The 22,392-nt window shown below is 49.7% G+C and overlaps 1 protein-coding gene across 6 annotated transcripts; it reads left to right on the top strand.

Annotated features, from left to right (window-relative positions):
• Nucleotides 1-116: 116 nt before the first annotated feature.
• ttc28 (tetratricopeptide repeat domain 28) lies at nt 117-22,121 on the top strand. Of its 6 annotated transcripts, none has more exons than XM_077542254.1 (32): nt 117-1,839; nt 2,664-2,972; nt 5,198-5,345; nt 5,411-5,683; nt 6,010-6,140; nt 6,374-6,595; nt 7,280-7,468; nt 7,691-7,787; nt 8,234-8,430; nt 8,494-8,647; nt 8,729-8,900; nt 9,203-9,371; nt 9,454-9,614; nt 9,704-10,192; nt 10,273-10,465; nt 10,596-10,929; nt 11,102-11,211; nt 11,276-11,405; nt 11,538-11,765; nt 11,845-11,992; nt 12,427-12,567; nt 13,201-13,336; nt 13,546-14,228; nt 14,776-15,023; nt 15,569-15,693; nt 15,802-15,879; nt 15,981-16,134; nt 16,593-16,669; nt 17,064-17,184; nt 17,253-17,360; nt 18,114-18,633; nt 20,104-22,121. In XM_077542254.1, the coding sequence occupies exons 1-32, from the start codon at nt 1,804-1,806 to the stop codon at nt 21,251-21,253; spliced, it is 7,431 nt and encodes a 2,476-aa protein (XP_077398380.1). In that variant the 5' UTR covers nt 117-1,803; the 3' UTR covers nt 21,254-22,121. The 6 variants fall into 6 exon arrangements, with proteins under 6 accessions (XP_077398380.1, XP_077398379.1, XP_077398378.1 ...); XM_077542253.1 differs by having other exon boundaries at nt 17,055-17,184; XM_077542252.1 differs by having other exon boundaries at nt 17,001-17,184.
• The last annotated feature ends 271 nt before the right edge of the window (nt 22,122-22,392 follow it).

The following is a 22,392-nucleotide window of genomic DNA, read 5'->3' as shown; positions in this document are numbered from 1 at the left end:
CACATGACGCCAAGCGGCCTCGTCACATGACGCCAAACGTCACCGATCGACAAATTACACAGGAATCATTTCATGGCTGAAGTCTTTAGGACCCACAGCCAAAATAAGAGCGAGTCCACCATTTTGTTTTCAAGCAGCTTTTGGACGGGCTCATTTCATTCAGTCGCGCCCCGTGGGAAGTTCCAAGTATTCATCCCCTGAAACTTTTCCCCTAATTGGGAAGACAAATCATAAATATGAAAAAAATGTCCAAAATTGAAGAGGATGTCGGCCATTTTAGCCGACAATTAGCTAAATTGTTCACAAGCTTGAGTGGTCCTTATTTATTGACTGATTGAGGCCCCGCCCACGCGAAAGCCCGTTTCAACGTATCCTCACAAGTTTCTTACCGTTCGTGCACACAACGGCGCACTTTCGGACTTTGAAAGCGCCGACTTTTGAAAGCGGGCTCCAGAGCGGACAGATTTCAAAACGTGTCCGTCTGGACGCCACACGCCGGACACGCCTCCAGCGATGACGTCACGGCCGCAGCCCAATGACGACGCATTGTCGCAGGCTGATGACGCATGCGCCAATTCTCGCGTGACTGCGCGCGGACCGTCAACAACGGTGGCGGATAGCCGCGTTGTCGTGGTTTTGCTTGCTTTTGCAGCTCAATATTTTGCTTCTTCATTCCCACGCTCAACAGGCGGTCGTACTTGAATCAGCCGCCATTGTCACGTCTCCTGCGTTTCGTCTTTTTCATGTTCTTTCGATACATGCAAAGCCGTGTTTATTCTGTAGATTGCAAAAAAAATGAGATCAAAAAAAGTGATTCTTCTTCTACGCTTTCCGTGAACTCCCTGCGGCTGCGCCACAGCGCCATCCCAGGCTTGGAGTACACATTGCCGCCGTTAAACGTCCTCCGCGTCTTCTTTTGGACACACGCAAGTCTTGAAATGCTTCTGTGTGGACGAGATGTCTTTGAGGAACCGAGCCGGCTTTGCTTCCGTCTGGACGAGGCCTGAGAAAGTTGGGTAGTGAGAATTCATTAGTAAGTTAGTAGGATAGCGAGTTAGCTAGTTTGTTATTTAGTCGCCTATTTACAGAGTTAGGGATAGAATTAGTGAGTTAAATAGTCAGTTATTAAAGAGCAAGTCAGTTATTGAATAATTGAGATAGCTCGTAGTTAGTGGCTTAGTTATTGAGCGAGTTAATGTGTTCATGATTGAGCCGGTAGTGAGCTAGTTTGCCAGTGGTGACAAGTAATCCAAAAGCTACTGAGAGTTTTGAGTTCATCATTGAGTGAACTAGTAGTTTGTGGGATTTATTTTTTATTTTTTTGAAGTTGCATCAGAGCCAAGAGGTGGCAAATAGTGGAATTTTCATAATTTAATACAAATGCCTTAGTGACGTCACCACCTGCTGGCTATTTGGTAGAATGCAGCGGGTTTTTTTTTTTTTTTTTTGCGTCCACGTTTCTCCGACCTTTTTATTATTTTCATTTTTTTCACTCACTCACACATGCAAACGTGATGGTCTCCCGGGCGGGAACGCGAGCCCACGCCAACCTGCAACGTAAGCAAGTTGATCCGAAGCATCGTCGAACACTAAGTGACGTCATCGCAAGGAGAAGTTCCGACCGGACCGGAACGCGCGTGCGCGCACGCGTACACGCGCACAAGGGAAGGAGGAGGAAGAGAAGGTGAGCTCCGGCAAACATGGCGCGCTGGTTTCGTTTGGACTCTACTCGGGGGGGATTCGAATCTCGACCCCCAACCCGGGCCACTGTTTTCGGCCTCGGGGTCTCCGCGTGAGGGCGAGATGCTGGAAACGTGCCCAACTTCCCGGGACAACAAGGTGAGCACGTGCACGTGCGAGTTATCCTAAAGTCAAAAGTTCTGATTGGTCCAAAAAGTCAGCGAGGCAACTTGCGCAATTTCAAGATAATGTCATTGACTGTATTTTTAAATGAAGATTGATTTGACTTAATTGTGACTGTTGTATTTCATACAACGTATTTGTCAGCTTTCCTGCTGTGAATGTATAACCAAGCCGGATTTGTGACGTCATAATCCAGTAAACAATTTCTTGTTGTTGTTGTAGAAACTTAAAAGCTGCACAACATCGGCATAGCAAATAAGAAAAAATAAGAAAAATAGATCGATCGATCAATCGATCGATCGGTCCATCTTTATTGTCCCCGAAGGGCAATTTGGTGTGCAACAGTTCCAAAACAAACAATAAAACAAGTCATACTTGTCATCACGATACAAGGAATAAAACTCAGAATTGGTTTAAAAATGAAACAGCTGACGCTACAAATTTGCACTTGCTAGCTGCAGATTTGAAAGGAGGCGTGTCACAGTGACAGATTAGCAGAGACAAGATTTGACAAAATCAGATCATTTTCGTCTCATTTTTGTTAACGAAAAAAAATGTCCATAAATAAAGTGAAGTTTTTGTTTAGTTTTTGCTTAGTTTTCGTTGTCGAAAATTAACACGTCATTGTGTTATTGTTTACAAAATATTTCTAGACTACTTACATTAAAATGAGTATCAAAATGTCCTCCAGTCCACTTGGGGGGCCAAGTTTTGCAAACAAAACTCACTAATTTACTAAAACCTAAACGAAAATGTCTTTCGTCCTCAGTTGTATTTGTTGCTTTTGCTCCTCCTTGCAGCCCGCCAACCCACCCTCTTCCTCTTCATCATCATCATCCTCAGCCAGCATGGACAAAGGGGCGGGGCTACCACCGGACTCAGGCCCAAGCCGAGGCGACGTGTTGGATGACGTCCGTGGCTGCGAGCGGGCCTGCCAGCGGGGGGACTTTGCCCTGGCGGTGCGTCTGTGCACGGAGGCCCTGGCGGCGGACCCCCTCAACTGCGTGGTGTACAGCACCCGCTCGGCGGCCCACCTCAGCTTGGGCCGCTACCGCCGGGCCCTCCGCGACGCCAACAAGGCTTGCGACATCAACCCCAAGTGGACACAGGTGTGACCTCCCGACTCCGTACCGCTGCCGTGACGTAAAACCATATTCACGATTCTCAATTAGGCCAATTAGTAAGTTTAGGATTTTCATGTACACAAATGTAGTGCTTTGCCGCCATCTTGTGGCATCCAGATGCACGTGGAATTATGTTTCAGTTAATTGAAGAGGTTAAATTGGACAAAAGTCGTGCTTTGCTGCCATCTTGGTGCCAAGGAACTATTTTGAAGTGAGTTGAAGGAAATTCATTCGGACAAAAGTAGCACTTTGCCACCATATTACGGTCCAAGGATGCTAAGGAACTATGTTAAAGTGAGTTGAGGAGTTTTATTTTGACAAAAGTAGAACTCTGCAACCATCTTGTGACTTCTAGGTGCCACAGAACATGTTGAAGTGAGTTGATGAGTTTCATTTAGACAAAAGCAGTGCTTTGCTGCCATTTTTTTTGGAATCCTTACTCAAAAGTCTTTTTGGTGGATACCAAATATTCGCGGCAATAAAGATAAAGACACAACTTGATCTCATGTAGCATTAGCATTAGCGCTGACAGTTGTAAACAGCACACACCTCATGTGAGCTAGCTGCCACGCAGTCATTTGTTTGCTACGCTAATGAGCCTCGCTAGCCTCGGTCAGTCGCAAGGGAGCCACAAAATATCAATTTGATGACGTATAAAAGATATCGTAACATTTTCCATTGCGGTCCAATACCGTAGCAGATTTCAAGATGGCGGATTAAAGGCCTTATTCATCAGCAGTTAGCACAAATTTAATTATTCTTACTATTAGGGATTGTTTTTCTTTCATATTTAGCACCTGTCGCTAGCAGTCACATGGTAAAATATTGTAAAATATTTAATTCACACCAAAAAAATCCGTACGATTCTTTCATCTTACGGTGAAAATATCACAAGGAAGAAATCAAATAACAAGCAAAGTGCGTAACGCACAAAATGGCGTTTAGTGTGTGTGTGAGAAACTTGACTTCCTTCCTCTGTGACAGAGAATGGTCGGAAGTGTGCGTGTTTTTTCGACTCTGGCGTTTGGCCTCGGTTTCGAAAGACAATAACAGAAGCCGTGTTCCTTTAAGTGTGTGTGTGGTTTTGTCTTTGCTGCATTGTGGGGACATTTTGGTGGTCGCCACAAGTTCAGACTTTTTCGTTGAGGGTCAAGACTTGGTTTGGACTAAGAGTGTGTGTGTGCGCGTGCGCAAAGCCCAGCCTTGTGATTAGCTGCAGTGGAGGTCAGAACAGAAGAAGAAGAAATCAACAAAAAGTTTTTGAGAAGTTTTTCAACTTCACTTCTTTCCACTGGCTTTGTTTACACGCACGCACGCACACACAGCTCGTCATGGGGACAGAGGGGCGTGGTGTGCCCCGCGGACCTCGATTGCGTGTGTTTTGTGCGGAAAGCGTCGCACGGCGCTGCGGGCCGTCGGGCGGCGCCGCCTCGGGGCCCGCCCTGTCATTAGCGCTGGACTGGCAGCGCGTTGGCAGCCCGATGCAGGACGTCGGCCGGCATGAGATTCGAAAGCGTTTGGCCGGGTCGCCGTCAGGCCCGTCCAGGCGGCTCGACCACAGTTTGGCTCGCTTGGGTCATCCTGGACTCACGCCAGCGGAGATGGAGCTGACTTTGAGTGAAAGAAGTGGGTCACACCCACGGCGCCAAAATTAGACTCGCCTTTTGGTTTCTTTACACTTGAATCGGATGATTTCCTCTCCGGCGACATCATCAGCCAATCACAGCTCGCATGTGGCGGGGGGGGGGGGGGGGGGGGGAGAGAGAGAGAGAGAGAGAGAGAGAGAGAGAGAGAGAGAGAGAGAGAGAGAGAGAGAGAGAGAGAGGAGAGAGAGAGAGAGAGAGAGAGAGAGAGAGAGAGAGAGAGAGAGAGAGAGAGAGAGAGAGAGAGAGATGAGAGAGAGAGAGAGAGAGAGAGAGAGAGAGAGAGAGAGAGAGAGAATCGGGTTTCAGTGTCAGTCTCGCATGAGCACTCGCAGGTAGTGAGCGAGCAGGTGATGCATTGGAGGTTGATGACAAGATGAACGTGACGCTGACGTTGTAGTTGCGACGTTGTTGTTGGTCCAACATGATGAAGTGGCAGCCGCGCAGGAAGGTGAGCACACGACAACAAATGTTGATGGAATAAGATCGGTGTCAGGCGGGAGCGCAGCCGCTGTCTGATCTCACTACTTTTCCATTTCGTGACGATTTAACGTTCATCATCTGCAGGCCTACTTCCGCCAGGCGGTGGCGCTGCAGCACCTCGGTCGCCACGGAGACTCCCTGGCGGCCTTCGCCTCGGGCCTCGCTCAGGACCCCAAGAGTCTGCAGCTGCTGGCGGGCATGGTGGAGGCCGCCATGAAGTCGCCCCTCAGAGGTGAGTTCGTCAACCATTTGACCGCTCCAAACCAAAGCTGACCGCTACATGACCCCCACCGCCAGATTCTCTGGAGCCCACCTACCGCCAGCTGCGGGCCATGAAGCTGGAGCGCAGCCCCTTCATGGTGGTGTCGCTGGTCGGACAGGAGTTGCTGACTCACGGCTTCCACGCCGCCGCGGCCGAGACGTTGGAAGCGGCGCTGCAGATCGACACATGCTCGCTGAAGATGCGCGGTTCCGTCTTCTCAGCACTCAGCGCGGCATTCTGGTCGCTAGGCGACACGGAGAAGAGCCTGGCCTACATGCAGCAGGACCTGGATGTGGCCCGCACCTTAGGTAAGTGCCAACGCTCGGCACAGTCTAACCAAGTCCATTTGTAATCAATGTCAGGTCTGCGTGAAGTTGTAGTTTGGATCAGTTCATAGTCAGCATCGGGTCATGGTTCGAGACAGGTCGTGGCCAGCATCGGATGGTTTTCAGAGTCAGGTCGCAGTCGGGGTAAGGTCACAGACAGCCAGGTCGCAGTCAGAGGCAGGTACTCAGAGTCTGTGTCATGACAGTGTTGGATCCAAGACCTGGACGTGGTCTACACTCTAAGGGAGCGTTATCCATGACAAGATGACGAATGCCGGCAAACCGATGACTCCTCATCTTGTCCGCAGGTGACCAAACGGGTGAATGTCGTGCCCACGGCAACCTGGGCTCAGCACTCTTCTCCAAAGGCAGCTACCAAGAGGCACTGGCCAATCACAGGAAACAACTCATTCTGGCCATGAAGCTTAAGCACAAAGAGGTTTGTGATCACACTTTGCCGCCGCTGTGAATGTTGGCCTATTAGCAAGATGCTCATTTAGCTGCTAATGCATTTGATTAGAATGTCACAGATTTATTAAGTAATTCTGAGATCATTGTGGACCATGCAGATAAAAAGAAACAGAATTGATGTTAATGTCTGTGCTAGCATAAGATAGCATAGCTAACATGCTAATTACTCAATGCTCATTGTGACCGGTGTTCCAACCTCAGGCGGTGTCCACTGCCCTCAGCGCTTTGGGTCACGTGTACACCGCTATCGGCGACTACCCCAATGCGCTAGCAAGCCACAAGCAGTGCGTTGCGCTGGCCAGACAAAATGGCTGCCAGCTCTCGGAGGCCCGCCAGCTGGGCGACATGGGTGCCGTGTACACCGCCATGGGGGACGCCAGCGGCGCCCTGCGATGCCACCAGCAACACTTGGACATCGCCAAGGTGTGACCCGTTACAGCAATTATCTTCAATGATGACGTAAAGTCAGTGAAGTCGATTTCAGAAAGTCACACCCTACAACACACACACACACATGCAGATCTGATGATTAAACGTGTCATACAAAATATGAAAATATGAATGACAGAAGGTTCAAGCTCCAAGTAATCCTGAATTCTGTTTTAGTCCCAATAGACTGGTCTTGACGTCTCAACGGGCTCTTTGCACAAATTCACTACTTCCTGAACGCAATGCCGCTCCTTCATTTCCTGTCTTTCATGAGTGGAAAAGCTGATAAATTCAGGTGTGCCTGACCTCAGTAACCACGGCAACAATGGCCAGATACACCTGGATTAATCAATTTGTCCAATCATGAAAGACAGGAAACAAAGGAGTGGTGTTAAATTCAGGAAGTAGTCGAGCTGTGCAAAGAGCCCATGGAAGGTTCTAGTCCAGAGACAAGGTACAAGTCCCAAGAGAATTGTCTAGTCCTGAGGAGGTTTTAGTCCCAAGAGAGATATTAGTCTCAAGGTAATCAAGTCTAGATCCAAGTGAAGGTTTTCTAGTCCAGGGAAAAGTTTCTAGTCATGAGAAAAGACTTAAGTCCTGAGAGAAGGTACTAGTGGACACAACGTATGGCGGCCATGAGGCGTCTGCATATCTGAACGTCACCACATCTCTTGACAGACTCTGGAGAACCAGCGTGAGGAAGCTCGGGCGTACAGCAACCTGGGCAGTGCCTACCACTCTCAGCGCGACTACGACAAAGCCGCGTCGTACCACACTCGAGTTCTGAAGCTGGCTCAGGAGCTCGGAGACCGCACCGTGGAGATGAGGGCCTTCGCTGGCCTTGGACATGCCGCGCGATGCATGCAGGTTGTTCGTTCAATTGTTTGCATGCCGCGTTCATGTGGATTCTCAAAAGGTCATCCAGGAAACGTAATCCGCAAAGGTTTCATTGAGGTTTTTTCAAAAAAAGAAAGAAGAAAAAGTCATAGTGTCACAAGAGTAGTTAGTGAGAAAAAACATTACCAGACAAAGTCCCATACCTGAATAATCATAACCATTCAAGAATAAAGCTCTATATGTGGTGCTCAGGATCTGGAGGGAGCGCTTCGGTATCACCAACATCAACTGGAAATTGCAGAGGAGCTGCAGGATGCAGCGGCAAGAGGCCGAGCCTCGTCCAACCTCGGTAGGTTCTTTCTTTGCTTGGTCTTCGGGTGAGCTTGTGATGTGAAGGTCAGCAGAGCTCATGTTACACAATGCTTGCTCTGTGTCACATGACCGCCGCTCCGGCCAATCAGCACTCATCTTTTATTTACGAAGGTTTCGGTTTCTGCAGTCAAAGAGTCAATCAACTTGACACCATCAATAGAACGGATGAAAGACTCCACTTGAATTCATGAGACTCAACTGGACTCGAATAAGTCTTGCTTATTCTGAGCATTTCTTTTTTTTTCGTGTTCATGAACGTGTCAACCCCAGGGGTCACCTCATGAAGGGAGCTCCGAAAATTATTGGATTCAAGGATTCTGTTTTTGAGAAAATCAGGAAAAACAGAACGGCAATAAGCAAAGTTAAGACTTGAGAGTTATGTGGGCCATTATTCAAGCAGCTTGATGATGTCTCCACCTCCAGGCATCATCCATCAGATGCGAGGCGACTCCAAAGTTGCACTCAACCTCCACAAGGCTCACCTGAAGTGCGCCCAGGAGTTGGGTGACTACGCCGCACAGGGAAGGGCCTACGGCAACATGGGCATTGCCTACCATGCCCTGGGGCTCTATGAGCAAGCTGTGGGTTTCCACCGCCAGGAACTTAACATCTCCCTGGAGGTAAAGGTCCTTGGAAAGAGTCGCTCCCTGGCGAGGAACACTGACCGACTACGTGTGTTCCAGGTGAACGACCGAGCGTCTCAGGCCTCCACACATGGCAATCTGGCGGTGGCCTACCAGGCCATGGGTGCTCCTGACCGGGCCCTCCAGCACTACCTGCACCACCTGACCATCTCACGGGAGCTCCGTGACGTTCAAAGTGAAGCAAGATCTTTAGGCAAGCCAGACATGAGCATCAAAGAAAAGTGAGACGATGCTTTATGTTTCTATTTTTTCCATTTTGTCTTTTATTTTTCAGCAAACTTGGGCAACTTCCATTGCTGCAGAGGTGACTACAAACTGGCCTTGCCGTACTACCAGCAGTACTTGCTTCTGGCTCCCGGCCTTCAGGATCTGGAGGGTGAAGGAAAAGTTTGTCATAACCTTGCCTATGCCCACTTCTGCCTGGGACAGTACCAAGATGCTGTCAGGTCAGAACTTCACTTCAAGGGGTCAATTCTGAATGTTGAATAACAGAGAGGGGGATTCTTTCCAAAACGTGGGCAACTCCCACGGACCCGAAGAGATATAGTCAGCTTCTGTAGAGATAGTCCAGTATATTGTATCTAAAACTGAAACCATGACAAAAACTTAATATGTTTTGGCCTGCACCACCAGTCAGGCACTTGACTTGAACTTGGCCTTAAAGACTTGTGCCCACCTCTGGTCAATTGTCATATAAACGTGTACTTTCGATCCATACCACACTTGCCTTCTTTCTTCTAATTCCTAGATTCTACAAACAGGATCTGGCCTTGGCCAAGGACCTGCAGGACAAGCTGGCCCAGGCCAAAGCCTACTGCAACCTGGGCCTGGCCCACAAAGCCTTGGGGGAGTTCAGCAGAGCAGAAGAGTGTCAGAAATACCTGCTCCAAATAGCACAAGCTTTGAAAAACACACAGGCAGGCGTCCATGTTGGATGTTGGAGTCTTTGCAGTTGTTAAAGAGTACTTAAAAGAACTCTTCCTTGTATTGTGTTTGAAGGCTATCTTCAGGGCTTTGGGCAATCTCGGAGATGTTAGTGTTTGTCGGGAAGATCTTCAGGGAGCCACCAGCTTCTACCAGCAGCAGTTGTCTTTAGCTCATGAGCTCATGGATCATAAGATGGAGGCGGATGCCTACTCGGCTCTAGGATCAGTTCACAGGTGAGAGGTTGAACGAAGACGTACAGCTTCCATGAATGCGTGAATGATTGCCAAAGCAGCCCGTTCTTCACCCTCTCTGCCTTTGTCAGGCTGCTCGGCCAGCTGGACATGTCCTTGTCCTTCCACAGCCAGGAGCTGACGCTGCGCAAGGATCTGGGCGACTATCGGGGCGAGTGCCACGCTCTGGGCCGCCTGGCCTGCGTCCACATGGCTCTGGGAGACTATGACACAACCCTGCAGTGCTATGAGGCTCAGCTGGGCCTGGCGCAACGGCTCGACGATGCCCGCCTGGAGGCCCAGGTCCACGGGAACATGGGCATCACCAAGATGAACATGGGCCACTTTGAGGAGGCCATTGGCTTCTTTCAGCAGCAGCTAGCCATGCTACAACAGTTGAGTTCCAGGGAGGCCATCCTGGATGGCGGGAAGGCTTACGGGAACCTAGCAGACTGTTACAACGCCCTGGGGGACTTTGAGGAGGCCATTCGGTGCTATGACAAGGCCCTGACAGTGGCTCAGAGTCTCAAGCAAGTCCAGGACCAGAAGAAAGCCTACAGAGGACTTTGCAATGCTCATAGGTACCATTTGTCATTTCTGGGAGTAGGGCTGCAAAGGAGTAGACTTCGGTTCTAACGACTGTGTTTGCTGTCCTGCGCAGGTCAGTGGGAAACCTGCAGCAAGCTTTGGTGTGCTTGGAGAAAAGGCTGGTGGTGGCCCATGAGCTGGGCGGGGCAGTAGGCGGGAAAGCGCAGGCCTACGGAGAGCTGGGCGCCCTGCACAGCCAGCTGGGAAACTACGAGCAGGCCTTGTCCTGCCTGGAGCACCAACTCGGCATTGCCCGCTCGGCCGGGGTGAGCAGTGGTCCCGCTTTTTTGGCCTGAGTGCACCAGAATCCCTCCGATAGCGGCTGCATGTTGTTGAATTTGCTGTCATTTGCAATCCTGGCTCTGCAAATGATGCCAATCCTGACTTTGCCATCAGGACAAATCAATGGAAGCAGAGGCCAGTGACGTGCTTGGCGGAGTTTACCAGCTAATGGCTGACTACGAGACGGCGCGGCAGTGGCACCAAAGAGCTCTAGACATGGCAGAGCAAATGGGATGCGTGAGGAATCAAACTCGGGCCTATGGAAACCTGGGAGTGACCTACGAGGCTCTGGGCGACTACGAGAGGGCTTTGGTATTCCAGGAGCAGCATCTTAGCATGGCAGCGCAGACCAACGACTTGGTGGCCAAAACGCTGGCCTACGGGAGCCTGGGAAGGATCCACCACGCACTGGGCAACTACACGCAGGCCGTGATATATTTGCAGGAAGGTGAGGAACTTAATGGCAACATCAAGACCGCTGGGCCTATGTCTTCACCTTTCCAAACGAATTGTTGACTGTGTTCTGAATCACCCCCTTACTGACTACTCAACACAATATGCACATATAGTGAGTCGGGAATAATTGAATAATTGCCAACAAAACCTTGAATTGCTTACAGGTCTTCGCCTGGCCGAGCAGTTGGCTCGTCAAGAAGACGAGGCCAAGATACGCCACCGCCTTGGCTTGTCTCTGTGGGCTGCTGAAAACCTAGAGGAGGCCCAGCATCAGGTCTGTTGCTCGAGGGTTTGCATATAGAAGAAATGGTGAAAACTGATTGTTCGGTGTGTTTCAGCTTTACAGAGCGTCGGTTCTCTTTGAGACCATTCGCCGTGAGATGCAGCACAGTCCGGACTACAAGCTTTCCCTCTTTGACCTGCAGACGGACTCATACCAGGCTCTCCAAAGGGTCCTTGTCAGCCTGGGTAGGCGATTGTCTCCTTAAAATGGCCTACCGTGCATTTGGTACTTGGGTCTACATTGAGGACTGACCCGACTTAATCCAGATCTTCTAAACCGCTTTCATGTCACAAAATGGCATTACCGTTCGTCCACAGGGCGCCATGAGGAGGCACTGGCCATAGCGGAGCGAGGCCGAACGCGGGCGTTCACCGACCTACTGGTGGAACGTCAAAAAGTACACCAGCAGTCAGCAGGCTCGGACCAGTATGCCCCGGTTACGGTGGAGCACATCCAGGAGACGGTCAACTCCCAGAAGGCCATGGTGCTGTACTTCTCCGTGGCGGGAGGCTTCCTGTACAGCTGGCTGCTGGCTCCTGGCTCCGGTAAGCGAATATATCACACCTAATGTGGTCCTCTTCCTTTTTCAACTGTCTCACCACTAGTGTCATGGTGACGTCGCAGGCATCGTCAAGTTCAACCAAGCTTGTCTCGGAGCTGACGCGCTTGAGTTCCAAGACGGCTTGAGCTTGCAGGATGACGGTCCGCTCTCGCTGGATCAGTATGTCTGCAACGCCAGAGAGGTTCTGGGAGTTGATGGAAACCTTAGCAGGTAACACACTTCGCCAACTATACAATTTTACTGCATAACTCAGAACTTTTGTAGGACTCCTGTGTTTAAGCCTCGAGACCTATAGGATCAGGATTCTTCATCAAATCATGGTAATAATGTCTATTTGTCAGAGTTTGGTCTGCATTGCTTGCAAGTCTGTTGGCTTCATCAATGTGCAACTGTTGCTGGAGCAATTCACAGGTGAGTGCGTTGCACAGGGTTAGGGAACTGGGACCAGGCTCAGGATAACACCCAGGCTGCCCCGTGAGCTGGCCCCGAATAAGCAGAAGATTGAAGGTTCTTTATCAGGACCCAAAAAGATGCTGTTATGGGGGCGGAGACTCTCCAGTTATGGCCTTTCTTTGAGCACCATTAGAAGCATTAGGATTGTTTTTGTCAGTGTCATGAATTATTGCAGTAATATTCCCTTGCAGGCTTAATGTGGACAGCGAGACAGAGAGCGAAGCTGGAGATGTTCCTGAGCGACACTGTGACAAGCTCAAAGACAAAATGAGCTCCGACGACGACCCCAGCGGCTACCTGCGCATGGTGTCCAGGAACAACATCTTCAACAGGTGCCTCCTTCCTTTAGCATAGGCTTCCCCAATCCCGGTGCCCGAGGACCGGACTCCTGCAGGTTTTAGATGTTTCTGTCCTCCAACGCACCTGATTTTGAAGATCAGGATCGTTATCGTGCTTCTGCAGAGCTAGGAATAGGAATCAGGTGTGTTGGCCTAAAGAAATATCTAAACCTGCAGGACTCCGGCCCTCGAGGAAAAAGATTGGGGAAGATAATCACGAGTCAACGGCAGTTTCTGGTACCAGATTTGCATTATCCCCTCACCCACAGGCGATGTTCTGCATCTGCTATGCGTCTGATTCTACCTATAAAACTGGCAAATTTGCAGGTCTACTTTGACTGCCCAGTCCGTATAAGTACCTTACCAGGGTTGGGGAATCCAGATCCTGAAAGTAAAAACCCTGCCACAGATTGGCTTTAGCCGCATGTGCTTCTACTCAACCAGCAGGTAAACAAGCTCATTTCCACCTGTTGAGTAGAAGAACCTGTGGCCAATCCGTTTCAGGGTTTTAATTTTCTGGACCTGGATTCCCCAACACTGTACCTTACACACAGAACAATGAGCAGGAAATAATTTGTCTTAGATGTGTAATGTTCAAGCGTTTTTCTGCTTTGTGTCGGTGAACAGAAGCTGTCGCAGCGTGAGCAGCGTCAACAGCGTTTCCTCGGCGAAGGACGGTTCGTCTTCTCCTGCCTGCTTGCCGGTTATCAAACCTTCTCCTCTACGCGCTCTCTACGACTTGCTCATCGCGCCGATGGAAGCGGTATGTACACGCGAAAGGTGATTTGATTTATAAGGAGAAAGGTGCTCAGTACACTTAGCAGCGGTGGGAACTTTTAAATTAGAAGTGATTTTCAAGTACCAAGTCCTGAAATTGGCGACTTGAGTCTGGCTGGAGTCAAGTCATCTCATTTGAGAGACCTCACCTGTAACATTTAGTTCATGTGTAATTTGTGTGTTTTCTTTTATCAGGCCCTGCTGCACGGAGGTGGTCCGGCGGGCCGACACCGGCAGCTACTTCTGGTCCTGGAGGGTGACTTGTACCTGGTGCCCTTCGCCTTGCTCAAAGGCAGCTCGTCAAACGAGTTCCTCTACGAGATGTTCAGTCTGCTTTGCGTGCCGTCATTAGCGAGCCTGCGAGCTTCCGAGAAGCAATCTCACCCCAGCGGTCCCCGACCCTGCTGGGACGCTGGCTCAGCGGTCGCTGTGGTGGGGGCGCCCCGCCTGTCGCCCACCCTGATGCGGCACTGGCTGTGGGGGCCGCTGCCTTCGGCCCAGGATGAGGCTCAGCATCTGGGGGAGCAGCTGGGGTGTGGCCCGCTCGTCGGTGTCAACGCCACAAAGGAGCGGGCCGTCACCGCCCTGACGCGAGCGCAGTGCGTTCACTTCGCCACTCACGTCTCCTGGAAGCTCGCCGCCCTGGTGCTCGCCCCCAGTCGGGAGCCAGCCGTCGCCCAGGAGGAGGAGGGGGGCCGGCTGGCGACGGCATCAAGTGCGCAACGCCTTGATGGAGGAAAGTGTGGTTGCGAGGATGCTGGCAGCGTTGGTGAGAATATGCGTGAGAGCGTGTGCAGCGGTCCGCCACTTCAAGACTTCCTCCTCACTGCGGCGGATATCCTGGAACTCAACTTGAGTGTCAGGCTGGTGGTCCTCAGGTTGGTGGTTCAGGTTTCCACAAAGGTTCTTACTTAACTCTAATGTCCACCATGCCCTCACATCCATGTTTCAAATTAGTATTTCAAGACAGTTTCAAACGAAGATTAGGGTTTAAAATTAGGGTTTCAAAGCAGAGTTACGGCTTTAAAAAGAGTTAAGATTCCAAATTAGGGTTTCAAGACAGTTAGGATTGTAAACAAGGTTTAGGATTTCAAGACAGTTTAGGGTTTCAAACTAAGATTAGGGCTTGAAATTGAGGTTTCAATGCAGGGTTAAGACTTTAAAAAGGGTTAAGATTCCAAATGAGGGTTTCAAGATGGAGTTAGGATCTTAAACAAGGTCTATGATTTTAAATTTGAATTTTATGACAGCTTTAGGGTTTCAAATTAAGATTGGGGTTTCAAATGAGGGTTTCCAAACAGGGCGAGGTATCCATGTTAGGGGTTTCTAGTTCGGTTTAAAGTAGGGTTTCAAACCAGGATTAGAGTATCAAATTAGGGTTTTAAAAGAGAGTTTTGGTTTGAAAGTCCGCTGCTCATCTCCCAGGTTGTATCCGGAATGCGGCGTGCGGCCGACGTGCGACGGCTTGTTGGGTCTGACCAGAGCCTTCCTGTCGGCGGGCGTCCGATGTGTGTGCGTCTCCTTGTGGCCCACATCGGTGCCCGCCTCCACACTCTTCATGCAGACCTTCTACGCGGCCCTGCTGGACGGCGTCCCCTCCAGCGCTGCGCTCTGTGGCGCCATGAGGACACTACACAACAACAAGGACTTCGCACACCCCTCAAACTGGGCAGGTGACCACATGGAAAAGCCTTATTTTGAAACCTTAATCCTTCTTTGAAACCCCAACGCCCCAGCACTAACCCTGGCTTTTCATGCTTTGATTTGAAACCTTATTGGCGACTTGAAACACTGTCAGTGTCTTAAAACCCTATACTTTGAAACCCCAACCTTGGCTTTATTTTCTCATTTGAAACCCCAATCCTGTCTTAAAACCTTAATTTTTAACCCCAGTGGTGGCCGTTTTAATCCAGGTTTGAAACCAATAATTTGAAGCCCCTGTCTCGAAACTAAATCCTAATCCTTGTTTGAAGCCCTAATCATTGAAACCCTACTTTGAAAGATTAACCCTGGCTTTAAATTCTCATTTCGTTGTGATGATTCCCCAACCCTGGCTTGATGCCTTACTTTGAACCCCTAACCTTTCTTTGCAAAACGTAACTCTAATTTGAAATCCTTACCCTATTTTGAAAACCACAACTTTGGCTTTTAACCCCAATTTGAAACCCTAACTTGCGAGTGTAATCTTGTCTTGAAAGCGCTCCGTGTTGTCGCTCAGGTTACCTTGTGATCGGCAGCGACGTGAAGGTCAACGGCCCCGATTCTGCGGTGCGACAGGCCTTGGCGGAGGTCCTCCGGCATGCCGACCAGGCCCGGGACGCCCTGAGGGTCATTCTGCACCTGGTCAGAAGTCAAAACATGTGATGTGGCGTGACGTCATCCACACGCTAGGCAACTTTGGAATCGTCCCGTCACAGAAAACGCATCTGGCGGGTCTTGTGTCGTGTGCAGGTGGAGAAATCGTTGCAGCGCATTCACAACGGACACACAAACTGCATGTACACGGCGCAGCACAGTGTACACAACAAGGTGTGTGTTTGTGTGTATTTTGTTGTGTGTTTGTGTGTGAGTGAGTAACTGTGGTCTTGTATTAATTTGCTTGTATGTGTGCGTTCCCATGACACCCAAAGGTGGGCGGCGTCCCCGGCTGGCGAGCGCTGCTGTCCGCGTTGGGTTTCCGTTTGGACGTGGCCGGCTGCGGCCTCCCCCCCGCTGTCTTCTTCCCCACGTCGGACCCTGGACAACGGCTGCAACGGTGCAGTCTCACCATGCAAGCCCTGCTCGGTAATTTCAAACCCCAGTTACGGTTTCAAATTTTGAACTCGGGTTAGGGTTTGAAAGGATGGTCTTAAGGCGTCAGGTGGAATCCTCGTACCTTCAAGCCATTTTTTGCTCGTTCAGTCACCAGAAATACATTAGCCTAAAATGGCAGACAACGACACTAATATGGCTGACATGATAGAGCAGAAGGTCGTGAGTTCGCTCCTCAACAGTTTAGTAACTTTTTTAAATAAATCAATAAACTGGGAAAATGTACCCAAGTAATTTTTTTTCAAGTAAATATCACCCTTTTTTTTCCTTCTTTTCATCGGCCTAAAAAAATGCATATTGGTCGGGCTCTAGTTTGGGTTTCAAGACAGGATTACATGTTTGGGTTTGAAGCTGGGCTCAGGTTTCAAAGTAGGGTTTGAATCAGACTGGGTTGCGGTTTCAACTTGGTGACATCCTGTATGTGTGTTGAGGTCTGAGCGCTGCAAGTCTTCAGGCTCTTTGCAAACTGCTGTCAGCACCTGAAGCAGGAATAAAACTCATACACAAGGTAACAAACGCTCACGTTTGCTTTGCAATGACTTTCTTTAAGTCTCCTGATCACTTTCCTTTTCTGTCCTTCACAATGACTTTTCTCTTCCCGGTTACTTTCCATGTGTGTCCTTTTGCACATCTTTGCTGAAGAATCGTCCTCAGCCTTCTCAATGACTTTTCTTGTGCATCTTTTCTGTTCTCTACTTGTCTTCGTTATTCTTCTCATTGGCTTCCCTTACATATTCTTCCCAGTCAATGTCCTTAATCATCCTTGAGTTTCAATGACTTTCCTTCCATCGCCTTCTCACACTTTCCGTAAGTATCCTAATCAACTGCTATTCTTGCAGCTTGTCCTCTATTGCTTTCCTTACGTCGCCTTCCCAATGACTTTCCTTCTGCAGCTCTACCAGGTGCTGCTGCAGCTGCAGTCATGTGACGGGACTCGCGAGCAACCGCCGTCCGCCGTCCGAGCGTCCCTCGGCGTGCACGTGTGGAGGTTGCCGGGCTGCCACGAGTTCCTCGCCGCGCTCGGTAGAAACAACACAAACGAAACGAATAAAGCCAAAGAGAGTATGACAACAGACCGTCATGTTTGCCAGGGTTTGACCTGTGCGAGGTGGGTCGGGAGGAAGTTGTGTTGAAGACGGGGAAGCAGGCCAGCAGGCGTGTCATCAATTTGGCATTCCAGTCACTCTTGGCACTCTTTGGTGAGGACACCTCGTTGTGTATCCGCATTTCACTTCTGTTCTGTATAAACAGACAAGCAGGGTTTTTACTTTTCTGGACCTGGATTTGACACCTATGTTGCCCAATCCCGATTGACTGCCGTCCAAATTGATTGACAATTTAAGGAGGTTAACAGAACCAGATGTCAGACTTGCATGAAAACTGTTCCGACTGGCGACCAGTACAGTTTTGCCCGCCCGATCCAGGGTTGATTGGTGCCAGATTGAACTAATACAGGTGGAACCCCCTCATCAACTGGTGGTTCAGTATCTTGCTCAAGGACACTTTGACATGTTCGCGAGGGCTGGGGATTGAACCCACAACCTCTAGGTTAGGAGGCGACCACTCTACCACTGAGCCATGCCGCCTAATATGCAAATTTTGAGGAAACTAAGTGAAAGGGACTTGTGTCAATGTGTACTGTGAACAGTCTTGCGTGTTGGACATCTATAAAACAAGTTTCTGGCAATCAATTAAGATTGACCGGTGATGATCCAGGTTGGTGACCAATCCAATGTGACTGGCGGCCAAACAGATTGCCATGCAAACTAGCCAAATTGACAGGAGACCAATTCAGTTTAACAGGCAACCAATCCATATTGAGCAGTACAGGTTGACTGGGGACAAACCGAAATGGACTGACAGACAATCTAGGTTGATTGCGACCAATCCAGATTGATTTGCGACCAAACCAGGAGTGAAGTGTGACGTGCTTTTTCCGTGTTCTGTTTCAGACTCCGCGGATCTTCCCAAGCGTGTGAGCATGTACAGTTCCTCCTCCCTGGAGTCTCTCTCGTCCTCCCCGTCGGCCCCTCAGCATCCGTCTTTTCCCGCCTCGCCGCCCCGTCCTGCCTTCCCACCCGCCGTCTGCCCGGACGCACTGTCCGGCGACGCCATCTCCGTGTACAGCCTCAGTTCGCTCACCTCCTCCTTCAGCTTCTTGACACGGCCCGAGCCCGCCGGAAGTGACGTCGTCAGCCAGTGTTCGCAACCGCAGGAGGGGGCGGAGACGCCTCGCTGCTCCAGGCGAATGGCCAATCAGAGTAAAGGGGAGGCGGGCGATGAGGACTACCAGGGCTACGCCATCATTAGCAGCGAACCTTTGAGGCCAGAGGACCGTGACTCACCACCGGCAGGACCACACCACATTGGGAGGGGCAATGGACGCGGGTCTGCCACCACTTCCATGGCGCCGTCTCTGAGTAAAGCGCCACCACCAAAAGTTCCTGCCAAGCCGCAACACAAACAGGAAATGTGAGTTTTGGGCTTTGCGGTTATTTACCTGTACACTAGTTCTAAAGATTGTTCTAAAGACAAGATTGTTTCATACATTTGCTGCACTTCACCATTTTGCGAAGTAATAATAATAATAATAATAATAATAATAATAGATTTTATTTATAACGTTGTCCATCCATCCATCCATTTACTACCGCTTATCCGGGGTCGGGTCGCGGGGGCAGCAGCTTTAGGAGGGAAGCCCAGACTTCCCTGTCCCCAGCCACTTCAACCAGCTCCTCCGACGGGATCCCAAGGCGTTCTCAGGCCAGCCAAGAGACATAGTCTCTCCAGCATGTCCTGGGTCGTCCGCGGGGGCCTCTCCAGGGAGGCGTCCAGGAGGCATTTGAACCAGATGCCCGAGCCACCTCAACTGGCTCCTGACCGGATGACTGAGCTTTTTACCCTCTCTCTAAGGGAGAGCCCGGACACCCTGCGGAGGAAATTTATTTTGGCCGCTTGTATCCGGGATCTTGTTCTTTCGGTCACGGCACACAGCTCGTGGCCATAGGTGAGGGTAGGAACGTAGATCGACCGGTAAATCGAAAGCTTCGCCTTTTGGCTCAGCTCCTTCTTCACCACATCAGACCGATACAGAGCCTGCATTACTGCAGACACTTCACTGATCCACCTGTCGATCTCCCGCTACCTGCTGCCCTCACTCGCGAACAAGACCCCAAAACACTTCAACTCCTCCACTTGGGGCAGGATCTCATCACCGACCCGGAGAGAGCACGCCACCCTTTTCCGACCATGGTCTCGGATTTGGAGGTGTTGATCCTCATCCCAACCGCTTCACACTCGGCTGCGAATCGCTCCAGTGAATGTTGGAGATCACGGCTTGATGAAGCCAATAGCACCACATCATCTGCAAAAAGCAGAGATGCAATGCTGTGAGGCCACCAAACTGGACCCCCTCAACGCTTCGGTTACGCCTAGAAATCCTGTCCATAAAAGCTATGAACAGAATCGGTGACAAAGGGCAGCCTTGGCAGAGTCGAACCATCACTGGAAAAGAATCCGACTTACTGCTGGCAATGCGGACCAAACTCTGACATCGGTCGTACGGAGACCGAACAGCCCGTATCAGGGGCCTCGCTACCCCGTACTCCCGAAGCACCCCACACAGGATTCCACGAGGGACAAGGTCAAACGCCTTCTCCAAGTCCACAAAGCACATGTGGACTGGTTGGGCAAACTCCCATGCACCCTCGAAGACCCTGCCAAGGGTGTAGAACTGGCCACTGTTCCACGGCCGGGACGAAAACCACACCACCCCTCCTGAATTTGAGATTCGATTTCCCGACGGAACCTCCTATTCTCCTCTCTTTATAATGTTGTCTTTCCTCAAAATGTTACACAAAACACCCGATAAATGGGGATTTAGACGGTTTTCAAGCTTTTCTACCCGACTCACTGGTTCCGATCCAATATTTCTTTTCACAGTTCATCTCCTCAGAGGAGCAAAGGGAAGACGAGCAGCTCCGAGTCGGGTCACTCTAGCACGGCGACCGAAAGCACCATCAAGTCCCAGGAGGAGCGGAGCATACCGACGGGACAACTGGACCACCAGGAGCTGGTTCGCAAGATCCTGGAGGAGACCCAGGGCCACATACGAGCCGTGGAGAGCCTTCAGAGGGACCCAGGGCGGCGGTCTCTTTCGATGCCCACCACCCCGATTCTGAGCAGGGGGGCACGTGCCTTTCAGCCGTCTGAGACCAGCGCCTTCAGCAGACCCCCAAGTAGGACGAGTCTCAGTGCTGTGCCCCTCAGTCCTCTCTCACCCAGACCACTGTGCCGCTCCTCTTCCCTGCAGAAGCTTGTTCCGTCCTCATCTCCCAAACATCTTAACGTACCTGGCAAGGAGTCTCACCTCAAGCCTTCAGCTGGCAGAGAGTCCCACCTTAAACCTTTCCCTCAAGGTGGGTCTTACCTCAGGGGGAGAGAGTCCCACTACAAACCTCCTGGGAAAGGGTCCCACCTTAAAACTTCATCTGGCATTGAGTCCCGTCTCAGACCTTCACCTGGCTGCGAGTCCTACCTCAAACCAACTGGTGGCGGCTCACACTTCAAAGATCCACCTCGCAGTGGGTCCCACTTTAAAACTTCACCTGGTATTGAGTCCCACCTAAAACGTTCACCTGGCAGCGAGTCCCGCTTCAAACTTTCACCTCAACTCAAACCATTTGGCACAGAGTCCCACTTGAAAACAACTGGTATAGAGTCCCATGTAAAACCTTTACCAGGGAGCAAGTCCCGTCTAAAACCACCTGGCAACGAGTCCCACCTCAAACCTCCCCGTGCACCGTTCCCCACCCCTATTACCGTACCTCGCTCCCAAAGCTTCAAAGCAGCCCGCCAAAACGAAGGCGCAGCCCCCGCCAGCCTTCTTCCGGGAAATAAAATGAGTACAGTCCAGAAAGACGTTCTGGGTTTGCTGGACCTCTCGCCACGACATGAACCCAGTGAGAATCTGGACCATCTCCACAGTGTGGACACCAAAGCACCCTCCGCCGCCAAACCTTCCAAACGGACCAAATTTCCTGCTGGCTACAAATTTTTCGCAGGGCATTTTTTCCCTTCTTCTAAGTGTTGACATTGGCATCGTCCTGGTTGCCATGGTAATTAAGTGAACCTGATGTTCTGAGAAGGTTTAGAAGTCAGTGAGATGTGACGAGAAAGCGTTGGTTGCTAGGTAACACATGTTGGTGTGAGTAAAGTGGACAGGAAGAAAGAAAAGTAGTGAGGATTGGACTTGAGTCTTAATGATTTAGTGTTTATACTTCGACAGAAGCTGTCCATTTGTCAACTAAACAAATTTTGGAGACACCTGCTGAGACCAGTATATATACTCATTTATATATTTACTTTTCACAGAAATTTAAAAGTAATTTCGTACCTTTAGGAAAGACCTGACTTATCGCACTTTAAAGTAGCGCTAGGGAACTTTTTAACCTTAATAAAATATGTTCATAACTCTTCTGATGAAACATGGACTTAAAACGAGTTGATTGGTACCTTTTGCCATGGCCTGAGGGGAACAGTATCATTTTTACTGGCACTAAGCAACTTTGAGGAGGATGGTAGGAACACTGCCACACAAAAAACGACAAATGTGCTGACTGCCTGATGGCATACGTCACTTCCCCGTTTACCAATTCAGAAGTCAATTTGAATGTCGTCGCATGAAAAAACGACGCAATGCGCTTGTCCTCATGGGAAATGTGGTCTTCCTTCAGGCATAACATTACCGCTTTTGTCCATATGGCGGCGCCATAATCAACATAAACTGAAAGTTCCTTAGTGTTGCTTTAAGACAATTTATACTGTATTTACAATTATTGAATGAGAATTATGAAAATAGCATTTCTATCTTATCCTTGCTGTCAATGTTTATGTGACACTTAAAGTGATGATAATAAACGTTATTTTCATGAAGAAAAATAAACTAAATCATTTGAGCAGTTACCGCCTCGGCATGATTTCATTTGGAATTTCATGCTTGTGGAGTTTTTAATCATGTCTTTGATATTTAAGAATTTATGTTCCATGAATCTATTAATCAATATTAGATTGAATTGAATCTAAAAAAAACAAAAACATTGAATTGAAATAGTTTTATATTGTTTCAAATAATTAATGATGTCCTATAACATTATTTAAACGGATTTTTAGACGTATATTTGCGGTTCGGCATTCATGGGCTAATGATTGATTGTTCGGTTTAAAGGTACT

The sequence above is a fragment of the Vanacampus margaritifer genome, chromosome 14, assembly GCF_051991255.1.
Source record: "Vanacampus margaritifer isolate UIUO_Vmar chromosome 14, RoL_Vmar_1.0, whole genome shotgun sequence".
Classification (NCBI taxonomy): Eukaryota; Metazoa; Chordata; class Actinopteri; order Syngnathiformes; family Syngnathidae; genus Vanacampus; species Vanacampus margaritifer.
Note: the sequence above shows the minus strand (reverse complement) of the source record. Positions and strands in the feature narration are given on the sequence as shown.

Coding starts and splice junctions, on each gene's coding strand:
- ttc28 (XM_077542252.1), top strand. CDS start 1,804: ATGCTGGAAACGTGCCCAACTTCCCGGGACAACAAG. Junction 8,431..8,493: donor AACTTAACATCTCCCTGGAG/GTAAAGGTCCTT, acceptor CGTGTGTTCCAG/GTGAACGACCGAGCGTCTCA. Junction 8,901..9,202: donor CAGTACCAAGATGCTGTCAG/GTCAGAACTTCA, acceptor TCTAATTCCTAG/ATTCTACAAACAGGATCTGG.